Source organism: Mirounga angustirostris, unplaced genomic scaffold (assembly GCF_029215605.1).
Source record: "Mirounga angustirostris isolate CCGP_5_RB_7025 unplaced genomic scaffold, mMirAng1.0.hap1 SCAF_4, whole genome shotgun sequence".
Lineage (NCBI taxonomy): Eukaryota > Metazoa > Chordata > Mammalia > Carnivora > Phocidae > Mirounga > Mirounga angustirostris.
This window is the reverse complement of record NW_026991712.1, coordinates 109,845,160-109,867,557: the sequence shown is the minus strand read 5'-3', so window position 1 is coordinate 109,867,557 and position 22,398 is coordinate 109,845,160. Positions and strand designations below refer to the sequence as shown.

Sequence of the window (22,398 nt, the reverse complement as noted above, 5' to 3'; positions counted from 1 at the left end):
AGAACCGTCTAGGATGCAGGCCCTATTTTTAATCCCATTTTCATTTTCAGTAAAGTAATCCCATTATTTTCAGTAATGGAAACTTTTTCCTGGAGAGGTTAATGAACATGCCTAATGTCACACAGCTGCTAAATGAAAGAGCTCAAATTTGAACCCAGTTTTTAATCAACATGCTTTTGTGGTATACGTTGCTGCATTAGCCTCATTCCTGACTCCATATTATACTTTTGTCCTTTTGCCTTATTCCCTCTCATTTGACTTTGTTATTTCATCTGATATTTTATATGACTTCATTTGTAAAGAATCTTAAATTTTTTCTAGATGGTGATGGGTTTAAATAAGCAAGCATATTGACTATTGCTTGTTCATAGTCTTGTACTTTATTAGGAGAAAAAAAATAAAGAAAAACATGTTTTTGTGAATACTGTCATTTCTTTTGGCACCTAAGGATAGGCTTCCCCTCAGGAGAGAGTTTGTCTTTGCCAATAGATCAATATTGATTGAGTCGATGTGGAGAATACAGAAAATTATGCTAGAGTTCCTGCCCTTTGGGAGCTTACATATTGTTGAGGGAAAATGCATGTACAAAACCACAAACAGGTGAAAAGTGATTATTAATGGCATATAATGGGTCCTTTATGTACTGTAAGTCAATGGTGAAGGCAAAGGAAAGGCACTGTTGGAAATAGATACTTTTAAGGATTGCCAATCCCTGAGGTAAGTCAAGAATTTTTAACATTTGTGTGCTTTGAAGAGTTCTATAGCAAAATACTTGGACAAGGTGCTCTTTCAGTTCTGTCTGCCTTAAAAATAATATAATTTTATGAATTATACAGAAAGTACCATTTAGTACAGTGAAATTCCCGTTAGTAATGGGGTAAGAGGGTTGCATCAAGGATGTATAGGAAAACCAAACTGGGCACTGAGAGTAACTGGAGAAATATAGGGAATATTTTTCGTTTCTCAGGATTTTAAGTACATTTGTGTTTGTGTTGTGGTTGGGGGTGATGGGCGGAGAAGAGGGTCAATTGCTGGCAAAGCAGTCACCCACTGAGCGAATTTCTGCCAAATGGATGCTTGTTCAAACTTTGTTGAACCTCTGAAAAACAAGTTAAAGAAAAGGTCCAATATGGTATTAGAATTAAAATGGAGACCGTGAGATACACGGAAAAGAGCGTCAGTTTGTGTAGCCCATTTTAATGTTCCTTTCCTCTCTAACCAATGGTGAAGACTGAGGTACCACTCTCATCCCCACTTTCCCTTTCAAGCCCCCAAATGGTAGATCCTAATTTATCCTAGCATTTTTCATAACTACTCTTCACCACATGGCTCAACCAGTCTTCTCTTCCATCCAGGGCATTGTGACTATTTCCTACAGGTGCGCACTAATCATCAGCTGAGGTGAGAATCACATTTTCCTCCAGTTGGCGTGGAACTACAAGTGTCTGGAAGCAAAAGCCTAGGTTTCAGTCTGATATCCAATAAGCAGTGGTCTAATTTAATGGGGATAAAGGTGTTTTGTTTTTCGTATCTGTTTTTGTTTTAGAGGATGGAGCGGGTCTGCAAATAAAAGATGCCGTAAGAGGAAAGCTATAAAATAGTTTTTCCTTGGCCCGAGTGGGTCGAGGGTAGCCAAGTTGGGACCTGGGTTGGAGCGAAAAGTGGAGGCTGCCTGGGAACACTCCTACGGTCCCGGGACCGCCCTGCTGAGGTGCAGGGCAGTGGGTGTGGAGGGTTGAGAGGTGCACCACCCACGCCTCCCAAGAAGGACATCAGGGACTTCTCAGAGGACCGTGCAGAAGGAAGCCAGGCCGCCGCACTGCACAGCAGCAGGTCCGCGCCCGGAGGGCGGAGGGCGGAGGGCGGAGGGCGGAGGGCTCCAGGCGCGCGGCGGCGCGGAGGAAGCGACGGCGGCAGCGCCCACTCCCCCTCGTCCCCGTGCCCCGCCGCTCGCCTCCCGCAGCCGGGCGCCGGCGCGCTCGGCTCTTTCCGCCGCCGCCGCTGCCGCGCGCTGCCCCGTGCGCTCCGGCACCTTCGGCAATTTCCGTCGGGCCCTGGCCGCCATTTTCTCGCCGCTTGTGTGTCTCGCAGGCTGCGTGGCTCGGTTCTTGTGAGCGAAGCTTTGTCCGGTTCGGCAATGGACGGGTATGTAATGGGGCCGGCGAGGAGGTGTGTGAGAGGGGAGTTGGACGGTCCTTCGGCCCGGCCCGGGGTCGGCCAGAAACCCTCCGGCGGCCCCTCCCAGGGCTGGGCTGCCGTTACCCAACCCCCGCCCCATCGCACACACCCCTCCCTTCGCTTCCCCCGGCGGGCTCCGGTCGAGAAAATGAGAAAGAAAGCGGGCTTGTAGACAGGAGGGGCATTGGGGCGATGGCGGGGGTGGCGGCCCCGGAGGGGGAGCGGGTACGGGCTTGGCGGCGGGGGATGGGGTGGGAACCCCAGAACGTCTGGCCCGTCCCTGCCCCCTCTAGGAGCCATTTCGATCCGTAAGCTGGGACCCGACCCCTGGTTAGCCGCGCCTGTGGAAGCGAGTGTCGTGCCAACCTGGGGGGGGGGTTGCTAGGGGAGAGAAGAGCGGCATCTGTGTGCACCCCAGCCGTCCCCAGCCTCCCCGGCCTCGCCTGGCCCGCCCTGGCTGGGGGAGATGCCGGTGGCGGGAGCTGGGGGGAAGCTAAGTGGGAGCCGCTGGGGAAGGCGGGGGTGGGGGGTGGGGAGGGCTGCGGCGGCGGGAGGAAGGGGGAAGGCAGATGTCATACTCCTTTGTTTTCAGTTGAGTCTGGTAGTGGGGGTGGGAGACAGAAAAAATGCCTTTTTGTGGGGGCCTAAATATTCAAGGCTTGGCAAGAGGGCCCAGAAATTAAATCATCTGAAAAACCAAGTGTTTGTGGTCGACATCAGTCACATGGGCAAAGGCCAACAGCCATGGCAGAAACAAGAGCAGTTAGTCAACACAGGGCCATTTTTTTAAGCCACTTTGACCAGTTTCTGGAAAAACAAAAACAGCTGCAAAAAGCTACAGAACCGTGCTGCATCTTTGAGAGCCCGAGTGGAGATAGAATGCTGAGTGAGGTGAGGCGAGGGCTTTGGGAAATAAGTGACTCGGACCGGGTCTCCCCGGTACTTAATGCGCTACATCTGAAAAGACTCGTAATGATTTAACTAATTGTTGGAAAAGAGGCACCCTTGAGGGCGAAAATACAGCTGTATTCAGCCCTTCTGGGGGTATAAAAACTCTCATTTAAAAAGCACATTTATTAGAATCAGTGACAAAATATGAAGAGCCAAATAAAATACGAGTTTATCTTGATTAAGTGTTTGGAGTTTAGTGTTTGGGGTTTTTTTTTGGGGGGGGGAGTTTAGTGTTTTTAAAAGATACTAAGGGAAGACCTTATCAAAGTTAACAAAGTAACAAAACTTAAATTATCCTAGAGATTGTTTTCCCCATGAAACATAGATCTGGAGAAGTTTACTGTTTCACCAGATAAACATGGAAATTGATGACAAAACTTAGTAGTGGAATTAATGTTTCCTAATTCTATCAAGATAACTAAAGAGTTGGTTTAAGTTTTAAATTATTAATCTAAGTGTACAAGCTTTGCCGAAATGGCATTATACTGCTTGGGGTTTTGTTCTTTATATTTAAAGGGTTGTTTAAAAAATACCGGAAGTTTAGTGAATATCTCAAGTTTGAAAGCAATTTCTAGAAAACCGAGTTGAAAATAGTACAAAGAAGTGTCCACTGACAGTCTATGTATTTGTTTTCCATTTGCATGGTGAGTGGAGGATTTATGAATGATGAACTACCCTAAAAAGTTTTAGAGTCCAACAATGATCATTAGAAAAATAATGAGGTTGAAACTATTTTTTTCTTTACAGAATTGTCACTGAGGTTGCAGTTGGCGTGAAGGTAGGAAAAAATTGGAACTGATGAAAACTGAATTGCTGAATCTACTGTTACCATTAATGAAAATTTTCAGTTAGCTTTTGAAAGTTACAGTTAACAAAAGTGTAAAGTGTTTTGTTGAATTTTAAAAGTTGGGTTATATAGTTTATAATCTATATAGACAAAAACTAAGTTTTTCTAGAAAGGCAGTCTGTGAGAACATTTTAAAGTAGGTATGAATGCTGTTCAGGGTTGAAAAATGTTTTCAGACATGGCTTTTTGTGACTATAAATGATATCCCAATTTTCTGAGGGGAAATTATGGTTTTAAATGGACAGGTAAGTGATTTGACCTAATCATGCAATTCTATTAATCTGAGATTTTTTTTTCTTTTGATTATGAATACTAAAATACGTATTTCGGTAATGAGCCACATTAGAAATCAGTTATCTTGATACTTAACTTGTTTAGGCAATTAGCTTTAAATTAGAGTCAGAAGTTAAGGGCTGGTTTGTCTTTCCATTAAAGGAAAATAGGCTTTATGGTAGAGATCATTTGGAATCTTTCCTCACTTTTTGGCCAGGAAAACTCCTTTAGACCTGCTTAGGCTTTTTATTTCCTGGAGTTCTTGCTTATTTTAACAGTGTGATATGTTAAAAATTTTTTTGCAAACCTGTCTACCTTGTTGGGGCATGGTCCTTGTCTTCTGTTTTTTTTAAGTTTTTCAAACCTAGCACATCTCCCAGGCCTCATACACAAATACTTGTTGATGGAATGACATTTCCCCCTTTCAAGTGTGAGTAGTCTTGAGAGGCTGTGTCCTTAGTGTAGTGATGGTGACTATTTACAATATTTTTTAGAATTCTTAAAATTTCATCCACAACAGTGTGAAATTCTTTAGAATACTTTAGGAGCTATTTTGTTTTTTCATGTTCTATGCACTAGAAGTTTGTCCATACTTTAGTATTTAGGCTTATTTTTTGAGTTCATATTACATAGATCGGGGGAGAAATAGTGAGCCTTTTCTAGGGAAGGTATTCTTATTTGGCAATGATACTTTCTAAGTTGAGGTAGTTGCAGGATTTGAAATCAGGAATAGGTCAAGAGTGCAAGATACAGAATGTATAGTTACCATCCAAATAGGTATCCTCTGGAATTTTGTAAAAGAAAGAATGATACAAGTCTGAGTTGTCCACTGTTAGTGGATGAGGAGAGAAGGACCTTAGACAAGAGGGGAGAGAAAGGAGAAGACAAAGAATTGGATGTCCAGGTATGGTTTATTGGTTTTACCAGTTTTCTGTATTAGTAGTTAGAGGAGAAAAAATTGGAAAATGATGTAAAAATAATTGCCAACCTTTTTTTTAATCCATTGTTTAATATAAAAATTTGAATAACTGAAGTTTCATTTTATGAACTTATTCTGAGATAGTGGTTAAGAATTTTTGCTTGGGAGTCATGCCTGTGTACGAGTAATTAAGTTTTTGTATGTATATATTTTTTAATGTGCATGGTTAAAAAAATTCATAGTGGTAAGTATTTCTCCGAGTCCTAGTCCTATTTCTCAGGTGTAGGTGATTATGTTAAATTTTTTCTGGTGCATTTTTTTCCTGAAGTGTTATTAGTTTGTATATTATCAAACATTAGCATCCTAGCTTATTTATACAAATGGGTTCATACCACGTGTAGTGGCCGACATCTTGCCTTTTTAAAAAAATAGCTTTATTGAGATAAAATTTGACTTAAAGTAAACTGCGCATATCTAAAGTGTACAGTTTTTTGATATATGAATAGACCTATGAGACCATTACCACAGCAAAGATAATGAGCATCCATCACCCCCAAAAGTATTGTTTTGCCTTTTTGTAATCCCTGCCTTCTGCCTTTCTTTCCTCAAGCAACCATTGCTTTCTGTCACTATAGGTTAGTTTGCATTTTTTAGAATTTTAAATGAATCAAAATGTACCCTTTTTGTTTGTTTGTTTTTTGGTCTTATTTCACTCTGTAATTATTTTGAGATTTACCCATGTTGTTTATCAATAGTCTATTCCTTTTTCTTTGCTTAGTAATATTACATTTTATGGATATACAGCAATTTGTTTATCCATTCAACTCTTGATGGGCATTTGGGTTGTTTCCAGTTTTTTGACTATTGTAAATAAAGCTACTGTGAACATACTTGTAAAAATCTTTGTGTGAACTTTCATTTCTCTTGGGGAAATACCTTTGGTTGGAATAGCTGGATCATATGGTAGGCATATGCTTTTTAACTTTTTAAAGTTTTAAGAAACTACAGACCATTTTCCAAAGTGGTTGTACTATTTTTACCTTGACACCAGTAGGGTATGAGATTTCCAGTCCTTCCATATTCTCTCCAATGCCTGTGATTATAGACATTCTGGTAGGTGTGAAGTGTTAATCTCCTTGTGGTTTTAATTTGCATTTCTCTAAGGTCTGTGATGTTAATTATCTTTTCATGTGCTTTTTGCCAGCTGTATATCATCTTGGGTGACCTGTCTCTATATCTCTTGCCCACTTTTTAAATTGGGTTACTGTTGAGTTTTAAGAGGTCTTCATTCTGGTTGTTATAAGTCCTTTATCAGATATATGGTTAATATTTTCTATTTGTGTTCACTTTCTCAATAGTGTCTTTTGAAGAACAGCAGTTTTTAATTCTAATCAACTGAAGTTTACCAATTTTATCTTGTATGTCTCATGCTTTTGGTGTCATACCTAAGCCATCTTTGCGTAACCCAAGGTCACAAAGATTTTCTCCTTTGATTTCTAATAGAAGTTTTAGTTTTTGGTTATCTATTTAAGTTTTTTTGAGTTAATTTTTTTTTAATATGATGCAAAATATGTCAACATACTTTGTTTTGGGGTATGGACTTAAACTTTTTTCAGGACCAGTGGTTGAAAAGGCTGTCCTTTGTTCATTGAATTGGCTTTGCACCTTTGTCAAAAATCAACTATCTATGTATGATTCTATTTCTGTACTGTATCCTTTTCCATTGATCCATTTTTGTCCTTGTAGATGCCAAAAACATACTGTCTTAATTACTATGATTTTATATTAATCTTGAAATCAAGCAGTCGTGGTCCTCTTTGTTCTTTTTCAAAGTTGTTTTGGCTCTCCCCATATCCTTCTTTAAATGAGTCAGTTTCTACAAAGAAGCTTGCTGGGATTTTATTGGAATTAACTTGAATGTATAAAGGAACTTGAGGTAAATTGGCATCCTAACAATCTTGAGTTTTCCCACTCATGAACACAATTTAACTTTCCATTTACCTAGATCTCCTTTTAATTTTTCTCAGCAGTGTTTTCAAAGTACAGTTTTTGTGCATTTCTGTCAGATTTATCCCTATTTCGTGTTTTTTGGTGCAGTTGTAAAATGTTATAAAAATCTCAGTTTCTAGTGGTTATTGGTGCAAAGAAATACAAATATTTTTGCATGTTCTTGTATTCTTTACTCTTGCCAAATTCACTTGTTAGATCTAATAGCTTTTTTGTAGATATCATCAGATTTTCTATACACACCGTTTATCTTACTCATTTCCTAACTGGATACCATTTTTTTTCCTGCCTGTGGCATCTAGTACAGTGCTGAATAGAAGTGATGAGAGCAAGCATCTTTACTTTGTTCCTGATATCAGGGTGAAACCCTAAATGATACTATTTCTTTCTTAAATGTTTGGAGGCAATTCGCCAGTGAAGTTGTGTGGACCTGATGTTTGTTTTCTTTGTGGAAGTTTTAAATGACACTTTTAATTTATTTAACTAGATATAGGACTATTTGGGTTTTCTATTTCTTCTTAAGTGAACTTTGGTAATTTGTACCTTCCATAGAATTAGTCCATTTCATCCAAGTTACTGAGTTTATTTGCATAAAATTGTTTATGATATTAACCTTTTTACACTGTTGATATCTGTAGACTCTATAGTGATGTCACTTCTCTCATTCCTGATACTGATAATTTGTCTTTTTTTTTCCTTGTCACTTTAGCTAGAGATTAATTTATTAATATTCTCCAAAAATCAGCTTTTGGTTTCACAGAGTTTTTGGTTTCCTATTTTAATGATATCTGCTGTTTTAGTTTTCTTCTGCTTGGCATTTCTTCTTTTTCAACTTAGTTATGTTGAAGCTGATATCATTGACATACCTTTTCTAATATAGAGGCTTAGTGCTATGTATTTCCCTTTTAAGTACAGCTTTCGTGGCATCTCTCAAATTTTGACATTCACACTTCTTTTTATTCAGTTCACACACATTCTGGTATACTTTTTTGACCCCTGTGTTATTCAGAAGTATGTTATTTATTGCCAAATATTTGGAGTTTTCCATAGATGTTCCTGTTGTTCTAATTTAATTTCATTGTAGCTAGAGAACATATTTAAGAACATATTTTAAGACATATTTAAGACATAAAACTCAAGATTGTTAGGATGCCAATTTACCTCAAGTTCCTTTATACATTCAAGTTAATTCCAATAAAATCCCAGCAAGCTTCTTTGTAGAAACTGACTCATTTAAATTTGTTGAGACTTGTTTTATGACCCAAATATATATCTTAAGTTTTCTGTGTATTTTATAGGGATGTATATTCTGCTGTTAAAGTGATTTCTGTCCTTCCTGATTTTTTTATTGTGCTAGCACATTGAGAGAAGGATATTGAAATCTCTTTTACTTGTGCATATGTCTGTTTCTGCTTGCACTTCTACCAGTTTTTGTTTTATTTACTAATTTTTTTTGAAGTTTATGGTTAGTACATAAACGTTTAGGATTACTATGTCCTTTTTGTGCATTGACTCCTTTTTTTTATTATGTAGTGATCATTTTTATCCCTGGTAATATTCTTTGCTTTAAAATCTACTTTTTATGATATTGGTATACCCATCTTGGCTTTCTCTTGAATAGAGTTCACATGATACATCTTTTTCCATTCTTTCACTTTCAACCTATTTGTGTCCTTAGATTTAAAATGTGTTTTTTGTATATAGCATAAAGTTGGAATTTGATTTTTACATCCAACTTAACACCCTCTTCTTTTGACTAATATGGTTAGTTTTAAAACTACTACTTTGCTGTTTTTCTTTTTGTGTCTTGTGTTCTTCCCTTTTTCTTTCTTTTGATGAGTATTTTTTTTAGTTCCATTATATTTCTTATTAGTTGATTAGCTTGTAACTCTTTGTTTTGTTATATTGGTGGCTGTTTTTAGGAGTTGTAACATAGATCTCAAACTCACCACAGTCTTCCCTCAAGGAATATATATGCACTTCACATAAATTATATGAGTATTAGAATACTTTATTTTTCCTCTCTTGGCCTCTGTGCTGTCGTTATCATGCATTTTACTTCTATAGATGTTATAAATTTTATACTGTTTATTGAAACAGCCAATTAACTTCTAAACATGACTTAATAAGAAAAACATCTTCTGTATTACCCATAATATAGTTATGTGTATGCATTGAATATCCAGGGGGGATTCTTTGCAGATTCCCAGAGTTGTCTCTGTGCAACTCTCTTTGGTACTCTGCCGTACAAACTCTCCTTGCTTTGGTCTCCTTGGACTCATGTCCTCTTACTTAACTCAGGGAGTTTTTGAAGTTTGGCCATTTTTTTCCATCTGAGCTGTGCCATGTCTTGGTCTTTCTCTCAAGAGAGTAAGCTGGGGGCAGTCATGGACTCACCTCATTTGTTTTTTGAATTTCAGGGATCATAGTTCATCATTGTTTGATCTTCAGTGGTCTTGAAAACCATTGTTCTATACATCATGTGTGATTTTTTTTTAAAGTTGTTTAAACAGGGCAGACTGGTGCATGTTACACCATCTTGCCTGAAACTAGAAGTCCACCTTTTTTTTCTTTTTAAAAAAATTACATAATATGGTCTGCACTTCTAGATCTGCCTCATTCTTTGTTACATGGACACACCACAATGTAGTTCCTACATTGATGGCATTATGATTTGATTCCAGTTTGCAGTTAAAGACTGTGTAGGAATATTTACAATGGAAGTAGAAATGTTGTGTCACTTGAAATTTACAGTTAAAAAGTATATGAAAACCACATTGCCAAAAGGATTCTTCACTAAATGGTTTTCCACAACTGTGTATGGGAGTACCTGTTTCTCCACACCCTTACCCAATTCTGGGTTTTACAAAAATTTAGAATGTTAGCAAATTTTAGGCTAAGAAAGTGCTTTATAATTTATATTTTGAAATGGGTGAGATTTTAAGAATTTGACTTTATATTTCTTGTCCTGTGAACTGCCTCTGTATACCTGACCTATTTTAATGATCATCTTTGTTAGATTTCTGTATAAAAATTGGTATATTCATTGTAGGTACATTTTCTTTCAGTTTATTCTTTGAATTTTTTTTCCTTTGAATTTTTTCATGTAGTTTTGGGCATATAGATTTATCTGTATTATTAAGTAGTATAATTTCTTCTTTTTTTAGTTTATTTGATCTTAAACATTTTTAGCTTCTGTTTCTTCTGTCTTTTAAATGGGATTATAATAGTTTTGAAGATTAAATGTGATTATGCAGAAAAAGTATTTTTCACAACTAGGTCTTCAGTTAACATTAACTGATTTATACTACATATAGAATATTCAAATTTTATAGCTTTAGGATATGTTGAAATTTCATTTTTCATTATCTTTATAAATTTGCTGTAGGTAGTTGATTTTAGACTTCTCTTTGGTTAGCTTAGTGAGAGTATAAAAGGAAATTTGTGAATTTTAATAAGAGGTTTGTTGCATTTCTTTAAAATGGTTTTTTACATTCCTTGTAATTTGTAATATCAGGGTTTCATTTCTATACCCTTAACCATTTGCCACGGTGAAATCTTTGCAAAACAATTGGCCTGTTACTTAGAAAACAAAAATGCCTGAAGTGATTGCATAGTAATTCAGGATGATACTCAGTATGGTGAAATGTTAACTTTTTGGATGGGTATTTTAAATAGTGAAATTTGTAGTAGTTCTCTTCTAAGTTAACTAAAGGAAGCCTTTTAAGACTGGATAATTAATAAAGAACATAGTTGTTAAAATAAGCTGTTAGCATTTTCCAAGTTGGATTTCACTAGTATTTTGAAAGCATGGTTGGAAAGTGCTGACCTTATTGTAGAAGTTTTGATATAGCTATTGAATTTACCAACATTGGCTGTTCAGATAGTTGCAATGAAATAATGCCAACTGTTACTTTTTGTAACGATTGAACATAACATTGTTTATAAATAGGTATGTTACTAAAAACTGTTTTGTTGGGGTTTTTAGATTCTGGTATTTCTTAAAATGCTGTATAGATATTCATGCTTAGGTATTTACATTAGAATTTCAAGTTGCAGACATTTTTAGTGTGTCTACTAAATGACAACACTGTTAACTTGTAACTCAAGAGACTGAGAGAATACATACTCCTTGAAGGTAGAGGTAGGTATTATTCAACAACAATAAGTTTTACTGCTCCTCCATCATCAGTAGTACATGTTAAATAGTACATACTCAGTAAATATTTAATGACTCCTAAAGGGTCTCTGGCTTCAGTATTCTTATAATCTCATGAGCCACTTATCAATAAAAAGATAAACCAATTTTATTTCACAACATTCTTCCTTTTTGCTGGAGATGCAAAAGAGCTGTGTCTTTTAGGACCTCATGTAGTTGAAGAGATAAGTACACAAGGTTTAAGCATGTGCCATATGGCCGTGATAGGAGAGATTAGTTTGGTGTGGTAGGATCAGAGCAGACTTCACAAAAGTAGTGAGTTGTGACATAGGCAGTGTAATAGTTTGGGATAGGAGGTGAGTAGTATATGTTGAGGGAATGACATGGCCAAAGTTGTGTTGATGGGCTGGCACAAATTCACAACCACTGAACAGCTTTTGTGCCAGTAGGTTTGTATATGGGTTTGTATTTGGACATGAGAGAAAGAGAAGATGGCAGATAGGTTGTAGAAGGTCTCAAGTGCAGGTTATGAAATTTGTACTTCATCTGGTAGGCACTACTCTGTATACCTGTAAGTTCCCATATATAAAAGTAGCTCACTGTTATGCTGTTTTTGGAATTTGGAGAATGAGTTCTGAAAAGATTGGCTTTGGTATTACATGGAGTGCTATGAATTAGAATAATGAGTCTCTGTAAATGTTAATATTTTAATCTCTCATTTGGTCTCTTTGTGTTGCTAAAGCGTAATAGCTTTCTTAATTTAGTTTTAGACATGCTGCATTAGGGGCTAACATGGCTAAGTAATATTTTTACTTTAGAAGTAATAAAATGTCAAAAAAAACTTATGACAGATAAGTGTTTTTCAAGAATCATTCTTTTTATATAACTTGTGAATTTTGAACATAGAAAAAGACAATAGCTACCATGAACGATTATTTATCTGTCACTTAGTCCCAATAATCATCAATAAACCATTGGTAAAATTTGTGATATCCACTCTACTTTTCTCCTCCTGTATTGAGACAATTTGCAAATACTGTATTTATTTTATTTTCATTATTATTATTATTTTTGAGAGAGAGAGAGTGTGCCAGAAGGTGGGGAGGGACAGAGGGAGAAGGAGGAAGAGAGAATTTTAAGTCAGAGAGAGAATCTGACATGGGACTTGATCTCACGACCCTGAGATCATAACGTGAGCTGAAATCAAGAGTTAGATGCTTAACTGACTGACCCACCCAGGCATCCCTGTATTATTTTATTTGTAAATGTTTTGGTGTGCCTCTAAAAGATAAGGACTCTTTCCTATTTTTTTTTTTTAAACAATACTGTTAGGATGTACAAAAAAATGAACAGTTCCTTAATGTTATCAAGTGCCAAATTTGTGTTAAAATTTTACTTGTCTCATAAAAGTCATAGTATTTTTACAGGTTTTTTTTTTTTGTGTGTGGGGGGTGGAGATCAGGATCAAATAAGATGAACACATTCAATATATTGATATGCCTGTTTGGTTTCTTTTAATCTGCAAGTTTTCCTTTCACCCCATGGGTTTTTTTGTTTTGTTTTGTTTTGTTTTACATTGCATTTTATTTTTGAAGAAAACTTGTTGGTCCCACAGAGTTGCCCCAGTCTGCGTCTGTGATTGTGTTCTGATGTTGTAATTTAAAATGTTCATGTATCATTGGTGTTGGATCTAGAGACTATCATATTCTCTTTCTGTTTCTGGTAATATTTTATAAGCTGTGGTATGTTTTTCCACTAGAAGACATATGCTGTCTGATTTGTGTGTGTGTTTGTGTAATTCCCAATAATATTTCTTGTAATAACTTCTTTCACCTTGTTTGTGCTCAGCATAGTCTGTGCTCAATAAACATCTCTTCATCAGTGTTCTTAAAGGATATGTAAAAGAAGGGTATCTTAAAGTCACTTAAAATTTGTATAATAGAAACGCAATATTAAAATTTAATGTAAACTGAAATTATTGATGGTGAACAAGAATGTTTTTTCAATGGAGGTCTTGTCAGGTTAAGAACATGTGATCTAGAATTTGCTAGGAGGCTAGGGTTTGGCCTCTAACATTGAAGGTAATTTCTAAGCTTTAGTTTAACAAATTTTTAAATGGTTTTAATTTAATAGGACCTACCTCAAAAGTTCTTTTGAAGATGAGATAAAATAACACCTAAGATTTAGCACAGAATGGCACATGATGATCATGGTTGTTACTATAGCTTTTTATGTACCTGATTTGGAAAGAGCACCTCTAGATGCCAAATAATGTAAATTTTTTACATAGCTATTAGAGACAAAATTTTTTATTGTTTAAAAGTTAAATTTTTTTTAATTGAAGTGTAGTTAACCTACAGTATTAGTTTCGAGTGTACGTAATTTTTTAAAAAGTTTATTTTTTTAGTAATCTCTGTGCCTAGAGTGGGGCTCATGACCCCCAAATCAAGAGTCACATGCTCTTCCAACTGATCCAGCCAGGCGCCCTCTCAAGTGTGCATTAATTTTTAAGAAAGCCTGGAGTCCACGTTAAAAACAGCTAGTCAGATAACACTAAAGAGAATTGGTTAACTAAAAGAAAAAAATTACTCAACACAGAGCAACAAAGAGATGAAAATAGTAGAGGGGTTAAAAGATACAGAGAAAAGGAAGAGGAATTCTAACAAGTATCTAATTAGAGTACCAGAAAGAGAAAGTAAAGATTGCAGAGAAGCAGAATATGAAAGTTTAAAAGAGTCATAATTTTCCAAAATTGATGGGCTTCATGAATTCTTAGGTTTAGGAAGCACAGGAAAACTTAGACACATCACAGTTAAAGAGCAGACCACCAGACAACAGAGAAGATCTTTAAAGCAGCCGTCAAAAAATCAGATTTCTTAAGAAAGAATAAGAACTGGAAAGACACAATATGCTTCTTCAACATATCGGTACAGAAGATAGTGAAATAGTATCTTCGAAGTGTTGAATGAAAATACCTATTATTCTATAATCAGCTAAATTATCATTTAAAGAGAAAAACAAAATAGTGACATTTTCAGAAACACTGCTTCCCCTTCCTCTGCCCCAACAAAGGCAGTTGAGGAAATTGATCAACAGACCCACTGAAGAATTTCTCAGAGGTTGTACTTCAGGAAGAAGGTCAATGACTCCAGAAAGGAGGTTTGAGGTAGGAGAAGTAAGGTTAACCAAGAAATTGGTAAGACTGTGGGTAAATTTAATTACTGACAGTGTAAGAGTAATGGCAGTGATTGTTTGATTTGGGGTTTAAAAAATAGAACTAAAAATATTAAATCATAATAACATGTAAGAGAGTAGTCGAGTAACTGATGTTTAAGTTCTGATGATTCTAGTATTGTTTTGAGCTGTGTTGTCCATTATAGTAGCCACTAGTCATACATGGTTATTGAGCACTTGATGTGTAACTAGTCTAAACTAATCTCCAGTTGTAAAATGCACATAAATTTCCAAGACTTAGTATGATTAAAAAAATGTAATTTTTATACCTATTACATGTTGACAGTATTTTGGATTAAATAAAATATCATTTGTATCCTTTTTACTTTTTAAAAAATGGTTATTAGAACATTTACAAGATCTTATGTGTTGCTCATTTTACATTTCTTCTGGACATGACCAGTCTGGAGGATGTAAATTTCAAGTCCAAAGTGAATCAGATAAGTAAGGGTCAGCATAGTAAAAACCAGGAATAGGGTATGTAACTTCTAAAATAATTGGAGGATGGGGGTGACTAAAATTTTATATATTGTGGATACTAAAGCCATGTTACTTGTATATACTATGATTAACTCCTGTCTATGGCTTGTTTTTTTATTGAAAAGAAGTTGGAAATTTTAACATCACATTTATGTTTTGGTTTTAAGAAATTTTCCTTTAACTCAAGGTCTTAATATAGTGGATTTTATTTTGAAAGTTTGAAATTTTGATTTTCACATTTAAGGCCTCAGTCTATCTGGAATTTAATTTTTGTATAGTGTGTGATAAAGGTTTAATGATTTTTTTTTCCCTTATGGATAACAAATTTAGTACCAACTTAATTGAATAGTTCATGTTTTTTTCCCAGTGATCTGCAGTGTCAGCTGTCAGGTTTCCATACATGCATGGAACTGTTTCTCAGCTATATGTTCTGTTTCATTCGTCTGTACCACAGTGTCTTAATTTACTATAGCATCTTGGAATCTTATGGAGTGAATTTCACAACTTTGTTCTTCAAAATTGTTTTGAAGAATGTTTTCTTTACCATGTGTATTTTAAGATCATTTGGCTGAGTTCCATGAAGACTTTAGGGTTTTGAATAAATTGCACTAAGTTTATAAGGTAATTGGAGGAGTATTTACATTATCAACAAAATAAGATGGCAATGCTTGAACTCAAAGGGAGAGAACTATAACATTTCTTTGAAAAATTTCTCTCTTCCACATAATATTTTCTCTAATTGTAGAGGTCATGCTTAATACTTTAGGCAAAAAGGAAAATAGATTACTAGTGATTTTACGCAAGTTAATCAGCACAATACGTACTTCCCATCATTTCCCCTATATATTACAAGGAATTTAAGCAGCTTATATGTAAAGGGTGAGGAAAGAGGGATACTTCTTTGACAAATAGTTCAGTTTCGTCCAAAGTCACTGGTTTATTCAGTGCTTTTCTAGAAAATTGTATTTCACTGGGCTTCAGATTTCTCAGCATTGTATAGCATTTGTTAATTCTCCCCTTTGTATTACTAATATTAAACATTGATATTCTGTTTATTTCTCTTATCAGAGACCTTATTTTACTAGTCTGTACAAAGAACCAGCTTTTATACTTTTTGTTTCAATAATTCATTAATCTCTGTTTTTATCATTAATTTTCTGCCTCACGCTAGATTTATTTTGTTTTGTAGTCCACTTTGACTCCTGAACTCATTGACTTTCTTGTTTAAAAAATACATTCAAGATTAAGGAAGATTAGGTGATACTTTCGGCAATAAGTTTTTTTTTTTTTTTAAGGATTTTTTTTTTTTTTTAATTTGTTTATTTGACAGAGACACAGCGAGAGAGGGAACACAGCAGGGGGAGTAGGAGTGGGAGAAGCAGGCCTCCTGCTGAGCAGGGAGCCCAGTGCTGGGCTTGATCCTAGGACCCTGGGATCATGACCTGAGCTGAAGGCAGACGCTTAATGACTGAGCCACCGAGGTGCCCTGGCAATAAGTTTTTGCTTTTAGAGTTCTTTTTCTTTTTTTTTAAATTGAGAAATAATTGACATATAACACTGTTAGTTTTACACATGTATAACATAATGATTTGATATATGTGTATGTTATGAAACAATTACCAGGATAAGTTTAGTTAATATCCATCACCACATATAATTAAAATTTTTTTCCTTATAATGGGACTTTTTAAGATTTTACTTTATTAGCACTTTGAAGTGTACAATTCAGTACTGTTAATTACGGTAACAATGCTGTACATTGCATCCCCGGGAGTCATTTATCTTACAACTGCAAGTTTGTATGTTTTGACCACCTCCACCCATTTTGTCCATCCTCTACCTCTGGCAACCACCCATCTGTTTTTTGTATCTATGACTTTAGTTTTTATTTTATTTTTTAAATTAGATTTTACATATAAGTGAGATCGTACATACAGTGTTTGTCTTTCTCTGACTTAGCATAATACCCTCAAGGCCCATCCATGTTGTTGTAAATGGTAGATTTCCTTATTTTTTTTAATGCCTGAATAGTATTCCACACCACATTGTCTTTATCCATTCATCCATCGACGAACATTTAGGTTGGTTTCCATTTCTTGGTTGTAAATTCTGCAGTGAACATGGGGATGCAGGTATCTTTTCAAGATAGCGATTTTCTTTCCTTCAGATAAATTCCCAGAAGTGGGATTGCTGGATTGTATAATGATACTTTTAAAAATTTGTTTGGGGGAGGGGAACCTTTGCTGCACCAATTTACATTCCTACCTAGCCACATAGTGGCTGCACCAATTTACATTCCTACCAGTAGTGCACAAGGGATCTCTTTTTTCCACATTCTCACCAACACTATTCCTTGTCTTTTTGATAATAGTCATTCCAACAGGTGTGAGGTGATATCTCATTGTGGTTTTGATTTGCATTACTCTGATGATTGGTGCTGTTGAGCACTTTCTTAGGTACCTATTGGCCATATGCCTGTCTTCTTTGGAAAGATGTCTATTCAGATCATCTGCCCATTTTTAATTGGATTATTTTTTTCTGAGTCATATGAATTCTTTATATATTTTGGGTATTATCAAATACAGTAGTATCCCTTATTCCCAGGGGGTACATTCCAAGACCCCCAGTGGATGCCTAAAACTAACTCCCTAATTTTTTTTTTTTTTAAGATTTTATTTATTAATTTGACAGAGAGAGACAGAGCGAGAGAGAGAACACAAGCAGGGGGAGTGGGAGAGGGAGAAGCAGGTTTCCCGCTGAGCAGGGAGCCTGATGTGGGGCTCAATCTCAGGACCCTGAGATCATGACCTGAGCCGAAGGCAGATGCTTAACAACTGAGCCACCCAGGTGCCCCTGTACAGTACCTAATTTTATATATATTGTGTTTTTTGCTGTGCATGCATACTAGTGGTAAACTAACTTACAAACGAGGTGTACAGTAAGAGATTAACAACAATAATAAAATAGTACCATTTATAGTTAGGTGAATTTGATCTCTCTCTCTCTCAGACTGTCTTATTGTGCTGGACTCACCCTTCTTGTGGTGATTTGATAAAATGGCTATGTGATGAGATGAAGTGAGGTGAACGATGTAGGCATTGTGATGTAGGATTAGGATGGTATTGACCTGACAATACTTCAGAAGAAGGATCATCTGCTTCCAGACTATGGTTGACCATGGGTAACTAAAATTATAGGTAAGAGGGGACAACTGTGTATGACTTGCAAATATTTTCTCCCATTCTGTAGGTGCTCAGGTTGCGTTTGCTTTTGTGTCAAATCCAAAAAATCATTACCTAGACTATGTTAAGGAGCTTATCACCTATGTTTTCTTTTAGGAGTTGTATGGTTTCAGGTCTTGAATATTCAAGTATTTAATCTACTTTGAGTTAATTTTTGTGTATGGTGTGAGGTAGTAGTCTAGTTTCAATCTTTTGCATGTGGCTCTTTCGTTTTCCTGGTATCATTTGTTAAAGAGACTGTTTTCCCATTTTATGTTTTTGGCTTCTTTGTCATAAATTAATTGGCCCTATATGTGTGGGTGTATTTCTGTTCCATTGATCTATGTATCTTGTTTTTATGCCAGTACCATCCTGTTTTGATTACTAGTTTGAACTCGGAGTGTGATGCCTCTCGCTTTGTTGTTCTTTCTCAAGATTGCTTTGGCTATTTGGGGCCTTTGCAGCTACATACAAATAGTAGGATTGTGTGTTCTATGTCTGTGAAAAATGCCATTGGAATTTTGGTAGGGATTGCATTGAATGTGTAGATTGTTTTGTGTAGTATGAACATTTTAACAATATTGATTTTTCTAATCTGCGAGCACAAAATGTCTTTCCATGTATTTGTGTCAGTTTTTTCATTTTAATTTTTTTAAGCTTCCCTATTAAACTTCCAAGATACACAAAATTAGTTTCAATGGTACAGTAATACACAAATCCTTTTTCTCGGAGAATATTAAAGGAAATCTCAGATAATTTCATACCATCCCTAAATACTTTATTGGGTGTCTCTAACAGATAAAATCTCCTAAGGATGATATTGATACCATTATTATACTTAAAATTTAAGATAGTTTCTTAATATTATCTAATTTCCAATAGTAGTCAGAATTTCCCAATTGCCTCAAAAATGTCTTTTTCCCCCTTTCAAACCAGGAATCAAGGGAAGTCAATGTGTTGATTTATTTAGTCTTTTAAGTCTCTTTATAAATCAATTTACCTTCTCCTCTCCCTTTTTCTTTTATTGATTATTAGAGAAACTGGGTCATCTATTCTGTATGATTTCCCACCTTGTTGATTTTGGTGTTTATATCTCCATGTCATTTTATACATTCCTCATATCCTATTTTCTGAGATGAGGCTTGATCAGATTCAGGCTTAATTTTTAGCAGGAATATTTTGTAGGTGCACTCTATGTAAGTCCTATTGTATCACACCAGGAGGAATATGTCTGTCTCTTTGTGATGTTAACATTTATCAGTAGGTTCGGGTTTTGTTAGTGTGATGCATCTAGAGTAGAGTGCTCCATCATCCTTTCACTTTCTTGGTTTTATTAGTTAATGATTGCAGCTTCATTGGGCATTGCAAAAATGGTGATATTCTTTTTTACCCTTGCATATTTTAGATGATTCTGTTAAGGCTTTACACCAAATATTTGTCATACTGAAATACCCTTTTTATAAGAAAACAGGATAGATTTTGAATTTAAAAACATTTCCTGATGAGTTGGTACTGTAGTAACCTCCAGTGTAGCCACTGGGTTTTTTGTTGTTAGAATTTTTTTGTTGTTGTTGTTAGAATCATTGTGGTGGGGCGCCTGGGTGGCTCAGTTGGTTAAGCGACTGCCTTCAGCTCAGGTTATGATCCTGGAGTCCCGGGATCGAGTCCCATATTGGGCTCCCTGCTCAGTGGGGGGCTGCTTCTCCCTCTGACTCTCTTCCCTCTCGTGCTCTCTCTCTCTCATTCTCTCTCTCAAATAGATAAATAAATCTTTAAAAAAAAAAAAAGAATCATTGTGGTGGCAAGGACTTTATTTTCCAGTCTTACAGCAATGATTAAAAAGTCTTTGTTTCATCTTGAGCCAATGAGAGCTCATAATAGGGGTGGCTTTGATACTTACTTGCTTGAAGTACCTTTTCTTGTTCCAGACCTTTAATTAGCCATTTCTTTAAGAAAATTCTGGTTCCTTTGGGTGGGTAGTGGTCCTTAGAGACCACAATAATGTGGGTGTAAAGTTGCTAATTGCTGTTAGGTTGTTATTACTTCAGAAGCTCTTTTAGTGGACAGAGCTAGCAGTGTTTTGAAGACAAATACTGTGAGCTCATTTGTTATTTCCAATTCATACTTAACAGTTTTTATTTTTCTGATTTGATATTTATACCTCTTGTGCATTGAATATTTTTGCTTGCTAATATTAACAAAATATTACATATGTATACTAGTTTTTCTTTTTTGTGTGTGTGTTATGTTAATCACCATACATTACATCATTAGTTCTTGATGTAGTGTTCCATGATTCATTGTTTGTGTGTAACACCTGGTGCTCCACGCAGTACGTGCCCTCCTCAACACGCACCACCAGGCTATCCCATGCCCCCACCCCGCTCCCCTCCAGAACCCTCAGTCAGTTTCTCAGAGTCCATAGACACTCATGGTTCATCTCCCCCTCCGATTTCCCCGGCTTCATTCTTCCCTTCCTATCTTTTTTTTTTTTTTAACATATAATGTATTACTGATTTCAGAGGTACAGGTCTGTGATTCAACAGTCTTACACAATTCACAGTGCTCAACATAGCACATACCCTCCCCAGTGTCTATCACCCAGCCATCCCATCCCTCCCACCCCCTACCACTCCAGCAACCCTCAGTTTGTTTCCTGAGATTAAGAATTCCTCATATCAGTGAGATCATATGGTACATGTCTTTCTCTGATTGACTTATTTAGCTCAGCGTAATACCCTCCAGTTCCATCCACGTTGTTGCAAATGGCAAGATCTCATTCTTTCTGATGGCTGCATAATATTCCATTGTATAGAGGCGCCTGGGTGGCTCAGTCGTTAAGCGTCTGCCTTCGGCTCAGGTCATGATCCCAAGGGTCCTGGGATCGAGCCCCGCATCGGGCTCCCTGCTCCACAGGAAGCCTGTTTCTCCCTCTCCCTCTCCCCCTGCTTGTGATCCTGCTCTCACTGTGTCTCTCTCTGTCAAATAAATAAATAAAATCTTTAAAAAAAAAATATTCCATTGTGTATATATATATACCACATCTTTATCCATTCATCTGTCGATGGACATCTTCGCTCTTTCCATAGTTTGGCTGTTGTGGACATTGCTGCTATAAACATCGGGGTGCATGTGCCCCTTCGGATCACTACATTTGTATCTTTGGGGTACCCAGTAGTGCAGTTGCTGGGTCATAGGATAGCTCTATTTTCAACTTTTTGAGGAACCCCCATACTGTTTTCCAGAGTGGCTGCACCAGCTTGCATTCCCACCAACAGTGTAGGAGGGTTCCCCTTTCTCCTCATCCCCGCCAACATCTGTCGTTTGGGATCTCATGGAGGTTTTGATTTGGATTTCCTGATTTCCCTGATGCCGAGCGATGTTGAGCACTTTTTCATGTGTCTGTTGGCCATTTGGATGTCTTCTTTGGAAAAATGTCTGTTCATGTCTTCTGCCCATTTCTTGATTGGATCATTTGTTCTTTGGGTGTTGAGTTTGATAAGTTCTTCATAGAGTTTGGATACCAGCCCTTTATCTGATATGTCATTTTGCAAGTATCTTCTCCCATTCTGTCGGTTCTCTTTTGGTTTTGTTGACTGTTTCTTTTGCTGTGCAAAAGCTTTTTATCTTGGTGAAGTCCCAACAGTTGATTTTTGCCCTTGCTTCCCTAAAAGCCTTTGGCGATGTTTCTAGGAAGAAGTTGCTGCGGCTGAGGTCGAAAGGGTTGCTGCCTGTGTTCTCCTTTAGGATGTTGATGGACTCCTGTCTCACATTTAGGTCTTTCATCCATTTTGAGTCAATTTTTGTGTGTGGTGTAAGGAAATGGTCCAGTTTCATCCTTCTGCATGTGGCTGTCCAATTTTCCCAGCACCATTTGTTGAAGAGACTGTCTTTTTTCCATTGGACGTTCTTTCCTGCTTTGTCGAAGATTAGTTGACCATAGAGTTGAGGGTCCATTTCTGGGCTCTCTGTTCTGTCCCATTGATCTTTGTGTCTGTTTTTTGCCAGTACCATACTGTCTTGATGATGACAGCTTTTGTAATAGAGCTTGAAGTCTGGAATTGTGATGCCACCAGCTTTGCTTTTCTTTTTCAACATTCCTCTGGCTATTCGGGGTCTTTTCTGGTTC

The 22,398-nt window shown here is 36.6% G+C and overlaps 1 protein-coding gene across 6 annotated transcripts in view; it reads left to right on the top strand.

The window, feature by feature from the left end:
* Nucleotides 1-2,012: 2,012 nt before the first annotated feature.
* PTBP2 (polypyrimidine tract binding protein 2) overlaps nt 2,013-22,398 on the top strand; it is a 94,340-nt gene continuing 73,954 nt past the window's right edge. For 4 of the 6 annotated variants that reach the window (XM_045897138.3, XM_045897137.3, XM_045897136.3 and 1 more), the window contains exons 1-2: nt 2,013-2,145; nt 3,877-3,907. In XM_045897138.3, coding sequence (XP_045753094.2) covers nt 2,138-2,145; nt 3,877-3,907 — 39 coding nt within the window. In that variant the 5' untranslated portion in view covers nt 2,013-2,137. Of the gene's footprint in view, nt 2,146-2,777; nt 3,070-3,876; nt 3,908-22,398 lie in introns of those variants that run through there. The other 2 variants (XM_064588772.1, XM_045897135.3) reach the window with 2 other exon arrangements.